Source organism: Apostichopus japonicus, chromosome 13, assembly GCF_037975245.1.
Source record: "Apostichopus japonicus isolate 1M-3 chromosome 13, ASM3797524v1, whole genome shotgun sequence".
In the NCBI taxonomy this organism is placed as follows: domain Eukaryota; kingdom Metazoa; phylum Echinodermata; class Holothuroidea; order Aspidochirotida; family Stichopodidae; genus Apostichopus; species Apostichopus japonicus.
This window is the reverse complement of record NC_092573.1, coordinates 5,882,655-5,893,300: the sequence shown is the minus strand read 5'-3', so window position 1 is coordinate 5,893,300 and position 10,646 is coordinate 5,882,655. Positions and strand designations below refer to the sequence as shown.

The 10,646-nt window shown below is 38.8% G+C and overlaps 1 protein-coding gene across 1 annotated transcript; it reads right to left on the bottom strand.

Annotated features, from left to right (window-relative positions):
- Positions 1–419: 419 nt before the first annotated feature.
- On the bottom strand, positions 420–9,723 carry LOC139978368 (protein fem-1 homolog C-like). The gene is made up of 2 exons (XM_071988517.1): positions 7,445–9,723; positions 420–6,020 (listed from the first exon to the last, which is right to left on the bottom strand). Exon 1 carries the CDS (start codon positions 9,429–9,431, stop codon positions 7,470–7,472), a length of 1,962 nt encoding a protein of 653 aa, XP_071844618.1. The 5' UTR covers positions 9,432–9,723; the 3' UTR covers positions 420–6,020; positions 7,445–7,469.
- Positions 9,724–10,646: the final 923 nt, after the last annotated feature.

The following is a 10,646-nucleotide window of genomic DNA, read 5'->3' as shown; positions in this document are numbered from 1 at the left end:
ATGAAGATGGTGGTTTCATCCCTTTTAAGAAATGTTGTTACCGCCGCCAGTTTCAGTAATTTTGAGGGAAGATGGAAAGTCCTTTATATCACAATAACGTACTTGTTGGTTCAAGGCTATCATTACCTTATCATTATGACGATTCCAAGGGAGACTACGAACAACTTAGCCCCACCCCTTCCCTCTTGAAAACAATGTTTGTTATTTGTCTTCTAGCTCCCACCACGTCCACCTTCTCACTCTCCCTGCCCGTCCTCCTACCCCCCCCCCCGTTCTACTACCCCTCCCCGTCCTACTACCCACTCCCTATCCTACCCCCTCCTTCCCCGTCCTACTACCCTTCCACCGCGCCTCTCAAATCCCTCTTCCCCTCCCGTCTACCATATCACGGTACAAGCGAGACAAAGACAAGGACATCCTTTCATTTCATTTCGGTTTTTAATAAAATTGTAATATGTTGATTTTAAAATGACTCTCAGTTTATATTTTTCACACGACGTGCTGCCACTCTTGTTTATTGTTTTTTTTTTTTTATAAAGTAAGATAAATTGCACTTTCGTCACTCAGACGAACCAACTAAAACACAGTGCAGCGTCAAGGTAACCCAATCACAATCAAATTATCAATATACGAGTTTGAAGCGCAAATTCTCCATTTTCTCTCCGACCTTTTGTTCGTTAGTTAGGCAAATAAGACAATAGTTCGCTTAATAAGTAAAATGTTTGCATACTGTCTTAATCTTTACATGTGGCGACGAAACACCTTAATTTGAAACACACACAGAGAATTACTATAAATTACAACCTAATAAGGATAATAATTACGTACTTTAAAAGTGAAATCATAACTACATAGAAAATATATTCTCCTCTTCGAGTGGGATCTTAAAACTTAGTAAGAACAGTGACATATAGTGAAGTAAACTAAAAGAAGGGGGAGGGGTGGCTGGTAACGGACACCTTTGATTTTAAACTAGAGACATACCTATGGCTGCTGACAATGTCAATGGGGCAACGTTCAGCTTACCAATGCCCCCTCCCCCTCCCTAATGATCTCGCCCTATACTCCCTCACTTATTATCGACTCCATATTTTTACTAATCACTACACCGTTTTGTTTTATACAAGAACTGCATATAACAAGAATTATTGCCGGGGTTGAACCTTATATGGAATCCTCGCAATAGTTATCACTGCTTGCCGCCCATGACTTAAACAGTTTATGTTAGCGTACACAATGCAAAGACTTCATTTCACTATAGGGGCTGTGTTACATACCGTTTGACTAATACCACCTATTAAGTTGAACTGAGTACTGTAATTGTGAACTAAACCGATTTGTTAAGTGCAGCCACCCGGGTATAATATCCAATCTTACAATGCAAATCTTCTTGTTCTTCTTGTTCAACTATAAAAAATGATAAGCAAACAAACTTAAACAGAAATATAAAATTTTATGAACTGATAAACTTATCTCTAAAAGTGCCGGCATCTAAGATAAAATTCGATCTGGCAACAAGTGTACATAACTTGTCGTATGGTAAAAAATATATTAAAAAAAATAAAACAGATGAAATAAAGATAATGGACAATAATCATCACAATAAAAAGAACTTGTCAATAAACGCCAAAGTATCAGAACAGAAAAGGAAAAAGATTTCACATCGGTTCAAAATATCTTGAGCTATTCAAGATCATATCACTCAAAGAAATATATACAGACATGTTCTGAAATGAGTTTTAGTCGTCATCTGTGAGTAATTTTGGGGAAAAAACTCCAAACTCCAAATTATAATAATGCCAGTTAAGTCTAGTATAGTTTCCATGATAGACCCTGTGTCTGAATACGAATGGCTCCATGAAGTATAAACGATCATGAAGATTGAGGACTTGCAGCCAGCCATTATATCTTGAAAATGTCATTTTTCTGTAAACTTTGAGAGGTTAGAAGGACACCACAGAGGGGGGGGGGGACAAGGGATTGAAGTATGGTAACTATATCCTAACCTTCCAATCTCCTAGCCAACACTCCCACCCCACCCCTACCCCAACCTACCCATCTTCTTTGCCACATTCTGATAGTGGTACAGTTTATGAAAAGCTGAACTAAATATGGAGGGTAACTATATCCTAACCTACCAATCTCCTCACCAACACTCCCTCCTCACCCCACCACACCCTCCACCTCCACTTTACCACATTCTGATACTGGTACAGTTTATGAAAAACTGAACAAGTTGGTGACACTGAGAACTGTTACAGAGAACTATCATCTCTGAAACATCCATGCATGCTACAGTAAGCAAAAAACTCATTATAAAGAGTGCCCTTTGATAACAGTATATGGTATGGTACTTTATACACTTAGATTTACTGTGTGTTACCTTTTGTCATTACACAGCACTGCATATACGTACTGTATAAGTCTGTAATACAGAACTCATATAAAACTGAGATAAAGAGATAACAGAATAGATAATAAAAGCAGAGATGTCATTCATGCTAACCTGTGACAATGAACATATTAGTTATCTATGCAAATAATGTAGCCCTACCACTATATAGGTTAATAAGCATCCAGTACTTGGAAAACACTTCATACAGCACCAAAATGTTAAATTTATTGAACACTTAAACACTTATAGGGGGGGGTGTGTAAATGACATCATGTGACATTGGACAGTATGTGGGCCTACATGCTATTTACTTAACTTTAAGTTCAGTCACAGGGTAACATTGTTTCATAGTAGGTTTTGTTTTTTGCTGACATTTCATTTCTTAAGTTTTAGAGAACTTGACATGATACTATGACTTGATTTAAGTAATTCAGTAAAAATACCTTTTAGGTTAAATAGTGTTAAATGTAGTTTATTGATGACTTTAGACAGAACTTGATATTTTATAGTTTAAGTATGGTCCAGTCAAAAAACAGAAGAAAAATTTGAGTGAGCACTAGTAATGTCTCTAGAGCTACTGTGGTTTTCAAGATAATTACCCTTTAACTATACTTAAACTCTGGCATGCTCCTTTAAGGACCCTAAATGTTATACTGTTAAATTATTGTATTTGCAATTCTAATAACTCACACCAAACATGTTATTTTAACTGAACAACAGAGCAAACTTGGATGATATTCAACACCATTTGTCCTTTACAAATTTGTAAAGTTCTAAACATATCATTTGAGGTCCAAAAAAGTCTTACAATTTCCCTACAGGGTTTTGTGTTGCACCTGACAAAACTGACCTGAACTGAACTGGTCGGTGTATTAGACTCAATAGTCCAGTCACTTTGGTTGATGACTGTCACTTGTTTAAAGGGATCGTTTCTCAAAAATTAAATATGTTTTAGAAATCTAATCTGGACTGTCTAGCAATGTGTTGTAGAACGGTCTACTACATATCAAATTACATTCCGTGCCTAAAGTCATCCTGTCAAATCTAGAATTTACCTCATTATTTGTCTCTAGTTTGGGCCCTGCTTTGGGCATATGGTAGTTAGCAAGTAACATGCAAATATTCCTTATATACCATACAACATACTGTAGGTGGACGAGAATATGAAGGTGGGGAGTTAGTCGGGGGGGGGGGGAGGACGTAGTTGTCTGAAACAACAGACTCACTGAACAAACAAAGGCTACATGATGTTGTTCTTCAACTTGAAAAATGACTTCCACACCAATTCTAGTACCTTCCAAGTAACCCTCATCACTCTACCTTCCCCCGCCTTATTTTACTTTTTAACTAACCCTCATAATTCTACCTCCCCCCCTCAGCTGTCACCTTCCAACTAACCTTCATAATTCCAAAAAATGCTAGAGCCTATTACAGGTCTCAAGAAAATATAGGAGATTCAACCTGTCTCTTTCTAAAGCAAATGTTGTCCGACACAAGGTATCCGATGTGATTGCTACAGTAAAACTCCTTGCATTATTATACTTTCTAGCACATTCAGAGCCACAACTGATGACCTTTAAGGTGACAAGATGGCAGAAGTTAATGATCAGATTTAGCAATACTGGATTGGGATGGCTGCCCCAATTGTTTCCAGATTATTGTAACAAAATAAGCAAATTCAATACATCCATACTGCAGTTTTTTTTTTTCTTCCTTTTTTTTCCAAGTTTTTAAAGTCATTTGGACCTGGTTAGTGACTGATACTGTATATGTACAGAATATTTTATTTGGACTTTAGAACAAGATTTGAGTTAATAAGGTTAGCATAAAACATGGTAAGATATCGTTTAGTGAGGACCATTACTCCATTGATGTGACGTAACAAATTGCCACAATTAAAGAGACCATATAGTGACACAAAAAATAGCTATTATGATGTGCGTAAATGTCAAAAGCAAAATATGACCGAATCTGCACATTGTGTTCTTAGATTACAAACTGTCTGAATATACTATTTTGTACATTTGCAAATTTGTTTTGATTACAGGGGGGAGAGTAAGGGGGGGAGGGGGTGTACTAAGTAACAACAGCAGGAGGGGGAACTTTGATATATTAGAGTTAACAGTTTGTTGTAACACTATGCCCCATTTATATGCTTCCAACAGGTCAATTCAGGTTATCACTTTATTCTTTCACTTGTTGATTGTATCAATACTACTTATAGTCACACTCAAAACAGAGTTTTTCTTCCCCATGGCTGATTAAACTACTTTATGGATAGGTTTGATCTGCACATAGGTCAGCCAAGTTGTTTGATTACTGTACAGCAGGTGAACATCTGTATCCCTTGAGTGCAAGTTTCAGCTAGCCAACTGACATATTACATCATTAGTACTTTGGTTTCTTCAAAATGGAGGGGGTTGGATGCTTTTGAACAAAAAGGGGATAATGCCAGGTTTAAACTCAATTTCTAATATGCATCCAAAGTAAGCCTTAGCAAGTACCACCATAATTGTTCAGTTTTATTCACACATAATCCATGATTGAAAATGGCGGTCAGTTCATGGTATTTTCTCTTTTTGTATGAGAATGCTGACTGATTTTACAAACTTGTAGGAAGGTGCAGTTTTAATTTACCGAATTGGTAAATTGTTAAAACATTGTTATTGTTAAAACAATAACAAAGAAAAACTAAGAAAATAATTACAATAAAGATTAGTGTAATAACGTTTTAGTGTCTCCCAGGATTGAGATTAACGTTTACAAGACTAGAGTCCATTCTCTGTGAAAAGTGGGTTGTTTTCTGCAGCTTATTTTATTTTGAAAAAAATAATAATAATAATGTGCCCACCAGGTTGGTTGTTTGGCTGGGTGCTACTAATTGTTAGATATAGCTCTCGACATACTTCCCAGGGAATCTGATGGGCCTATCTAGCAGGCTATGTAAGAGCATTACACCCTTCCTTCCTTACCCCCTTTTCTTTACCTTTTGCATATCTAATGTATTCTCTATCATACATCAAGTCATGCTCTCTGTATAAGGCAGGATGGACAGCTGTTCTAGTGTTCCCTTTTGAAGAGATCTAAAGAACACATCTGAGTCTCAGGATTATGAACTATATCTCTGAAGAGCATTTCTAATATTTAAGCGAACATACCATATTGCTGTTTATCTTGTTTTCTTGAAGCGGCTGTCTACAATATGCAGCAACAACTTCATTTTAGTGATTCAGGTCTTAATACTTTCAAGCAGCAATAAAGTAGTGGATGCTTGCAAATTCCCTTAACAGCTACAAAATATCTCTGCAGAAGGGGCAGTTGCTGATGACAATTGCCCAATACATATTACTTGATTAATGTAGTACATACACCCACTTAATGCAACTTTATGAAACCTACTGTACTTTAGGTTTAAGATAACAAACTGCACTTTCTCCTTTTTTCTGGTCACTTCCAACACTGGTCACTTCCAAGACTGAATGTAGGTCACCGGATAAGAATCACTGGGTCACGGCCACCTCCCAGACTGGCTACTGGTCACTTCCAGGACAGGTCACTGCCAGGACAGGACACATGTTACCCCCCGCTCTCAGGCTAGTCAGCGCCAAAGTGGAAACATCAAGATCTGCGTAAACAAACAGGGAGCTGTATTCATATTGTATCATTGTATTATACTGGTTTGTAACTTTGTAACCAATTTGAAAGTTCATAGAGCAGCACCAGACTCTGTACTAGTTTAAATCCAATTAGGTCCAAGCTTTGTAGCAGTCCGACCAAACCTATTGCCCACAATGGTTTCTAAAAAGAGTCCTGGGTATCTCCATTAAAGACAATGTTGCTCTATTGAGCGAGTACTGACCAGCACAGGCGATCAGTGTTCCCATGGTATTATTGAAATGCAGCCAACGAAAAGCGTAAAGGGGGAGACCTGTACGGTAATTCAAGTCTAAATTACAAACTTTGTGTCAGAAATCTCTGGTGTGCACAGTTAATACAGTACTTCAAGGCATATTTCTCAAAGTTTGAATTTTCCACACACATTATTTATAATCCTTCCTACTGTACAGTACCCAACAGCATATCTTGACAGAAGCTTAAATACACTCTTACCACATGGAGCAACATCTTTCGTTACACAGGTGGAAGTTAATGCACATTCTTTAATAGGGCGGTCCAAATTCCTGAATGCCTAAATGCTGTACACATCACAGCTCTGTACACTACCAAGCAGTGGCAAGCACTGTACAAAATTTTACCTAGTAAAATACCTATTGTGGTATGTTTTCATCATACAATTCATGGAGAGATTAATAATGTACATGTACTTTAACCTATAGGTCTGCTTGTTAGAACTCAGTATGTACAATGTCTGTAATTTTCAGCTGAGAGATGATAAAGCTCCTTCGGCAGTCTAGTGTACACTGTACATTTCTGTGTGTTTCAACTACCGTGCAATGACAAGGAACAGTACAGTACTTAAATCCCTTATCTTTCATACTGTAGTACTTGTACTGTACATAGCTCTGCCAGTAGACACAGTACCTCAGCACTAAATCGTTGACAATATTACTGAAAACTTTTCATGAACAATAACTGAAATTGAAATTTACCATAATTCTCTCTCTAGAGGTATTTTTGTACTCTGTGAAGTTAACCTTGTGCTATTTATTTAGTTTAATGCAAATAGCATATATATGAATACAAAATATTAAAATAGAGTAATCTATGTTTCCAGAGTAGAATAAGGGCAGGGCTAAAGTATGTTGTGCCAAACCACACAAAGTCTATTTTGTTGTTGTTGTAATTAAACCATGTTCAAGCATTTGCAGATATGTGTCTAGTCAAGTGTCACCAATTCCAGTCTTGATATAAGTAAATTATTAATCATACCACAATGCAACACTACCATAAAGTTGAGAACCAAGCACACCATGTATAGCAACTGTAACACTTCACAGTGTAACACTGTTCACCAAGTGATGGAATTTGTTGATCGTGTTACAAATTTAAAAATTGTCAAACCAACGCATAAATGTCCCAAGTTCTTACCTGTTCTAAAATATAAAAAAAGTGATTAATGCAGAGCAACAAAGCTCTCTAGTCGCTTGGGTATATGACCAGCATACTCAATTCCATGCTTCACAATCAGTTTAGAGGCCAGGCATCGGAGAGTCGTGAACTTCATGACTTGAATGTTGGAACGAATGTCTTGACTTAAGTCTAAAAAGGTCTGTCCTTTGCTATTTACTGAATCGAAGTGGGCACCATGATGTAGCAAACTCTTCACCGTTTTAATCACCTCTGCACTCTCTGAAGGATCTGTAGTCAAGTCTAAATTACGAACGGCTATATGGAGGGATATGTTATCGTCGATGTCTGTGTCGTTAGGGTTTGCACCGCATTCGAGTAGACAAGATGCAACCGTGTGATCTGGAAACTTACAGACTGGATACTTCCCGACCTCTGAAGTAGTATCACTCAGTGCCATATGAAGTAATGGTAATCCTCTTTTCTCTCTGAAATCCCTCTTAACCAATTTGTAAGTCACTTGCTTAAATTGTGTTAATTCTTCTTCAGTTGCGGAACATTGTCTTTTAATTACGAGACTGAGGAGGTGTAGTACTATAGTTAACACTCTGTTGTAACCTGTGGTATCTTTCTCACATAGCGGTCTGACCGGTTTACTCTCTGCAAACCTGAACAATTCCCAAGCGGCTTTCTCATACACCGTAAAGACTTCAAGGAAGGTAAGCGACGGGCTGTGGGGATCATTCACTTGCTCCACCATGTACGCAAATAGTTCTGCAAACGATAAAAGGCTGCTCTGTGTCATAGGATTGAGCGGTTCCAGTGACTCTTGTTGCATTTTTAGTGCATACATCCATAACATCATACATCGATGGAAGTTTCCACTGTCTGCGTAAACAGCACCTCTGTACCTAATGTAGTATGTCGTGTCTGGATGCGCCGGACCAAGGATTCTTTCTCGAATGAGCAAAGCTTGCATTCTCATTTCATCGGGTTCGCAAATCATGCTGTCTAACTCCTGAGCGTTCTCTGCCTCTTTGGCATACTCATATGCTTCAACAGGTGGCACTTGCTTTTTATGCAGGACCCTACTCACATCTGCATACCTTAAATCTATTGCACGATTCCAATACCTCAATGCACTCTGCATGTCTCTTTTCTTGTCTACAAACATCGCCCCTGAAAGCTCTAAGGCCTCGATCTTTTCTTTTAATGTGACGTTTATGTCAGATTTTGCAACAAGATAGTCCACGATATTAGTGTGTCCGGCAACTGCAGCAGCTTTGATGGGTGACATACCGTAGGCATCCTCTGCCATCTTGGCTCTGTTCTTCAGAAGAAGCTTCATTATATCTAGACTACCCGATTCTGCACAGTCATGCAAAGCAGTGTTACCTCGAACGCTTCTTCGATTCACATCTGCTCCCAATTTCAACAAGTACTCTACAATTGCTAAATGATTCTTGTAACATGAAATCATCAGGCAGGTATGACCATGTCTATTTGCTAGCTCAATGTTGGCACCATGTGATACGAGATACTTAACGATGTCATAGTGGCCATCAAAGCAAGCAGCACGTAGGGGTGTAGAATTCGAAAAGGTGGTGTGGTTAACCATGGCTCCATTTTTCACAAGCACTTCTACAGTCGAATAGTGGCCTGCAGCTGCAGCACACCATAATGGAGGAGCACCTTCAATAGTTTCTTTATCAAATGTCACTGACCCAACCTGCTCTATGTCTACCCCACAGTGTTGAATAAAATAATTTACGACGTCGATGTAACCATTTCGACAAGCTACTATTAGTGGCGTTGTGTTGTCTACTTCTTGCGTTAAAAGCCATTTGACTTCTGATCTGCTGTAATGTTGCAGATATTTCTTAATTCTAAACAGTTTACCATTACTGGCTGCAGCGAAGACGTTGTTCTGTACTGTTTTAACTTGCTCGGGATTATTGAGAATGTTGTGATTTACTCCTGGTCGAGTCTTACTGTTCTTTGAAGTCATTCTTGAGAAACATACTCTCCTAGACACTTCGTCGGTCCTCCAAGTATTCGATAGGCTTTAATTCATCGAAACGTATCTAACAACCATGTAGGGGCACTTCCTTGTAAGTTGTAGTATCGTCAGTGGTATTTAAGAATAGGATAGGCTAGGCCTAATGTTTTTATGTACAGCTGGTATAGTATCAATTCTTATGATCACTGTGACGTTCACTGCAAAGTGATCAAGCAAGTTTAGCCTAGTGTTACTGAATGACCTATGTTTTCGACGGACTGACCTTAGAGCTGCAGTTAAACAGCACTTGTCTATACCGGTTAAAACTGTTGAGCACGTACATTTCTATATACGATATATACACTGATACACTATATAGTGTGTTAGACATCGCTACCAAGTGCTATGGTGTTATTCGTAGACTGCATTCAGGCTTTCCTCCAGAAGTTGCCATAACGCTCAAAATCAGAAAAGTGTTCCTAGCCAGCCAACGGTACAGGGTATGAACTTTGGTATAAATTCAATCAAACTTAACAATCGCAGAGCAAACTATGGATTGCAGTCTTCAATAGTCCGTAAAGCTAGGAAAATTCGAAGCACTACTACGAACAGGGCCGTCTTAAGGCATGGGCCCACTGGGCCCTGGCCCAGGGCCCCGCGATGTCAGGGGCCCCGCAATCATAGTAACCCCATGTCTTAATCTGGGAGGAAAACTGATTGAATAGGCCATTATGACTGATTGAATTCGATACTTGACAACTTGTAACGAGAGTTGGTGAAACACTTGAGAGTTTCACATTAAATATTCGAATCTGACCTGGACACCCGGGAATATACAATGCCCGAAGGCTTACAACACCTCAAAACACCTCAAAAAGATTGACTTTCAGCCAATCATACAACAGTTTACGATCAAGAAATGCCGCAAGTTCCGTTAGTTCCCCCAGTTAAAAGACTCAACACAAGGGTGTTACAAATGGTGAGTCCAGTATTGTTAGGGAAGGGATGGAGGGCAACTGGAAGATTACTCTTCTATAATGTATTTCAGCGTTTAGATATATCACGTATGTTATTCAGCTAAAGTTTTATGCTTTATGCGCGACATAGGGAGGGGCATAGGCGTAGGAGGCGGGGGGGGGCTGCAGCCCCCAAGCAATTTTTTTTGTGAAAATTCGGGCAATATGCTGAGAATTTTTCGGGCACCTACTGGAAGAAGAAGAATTT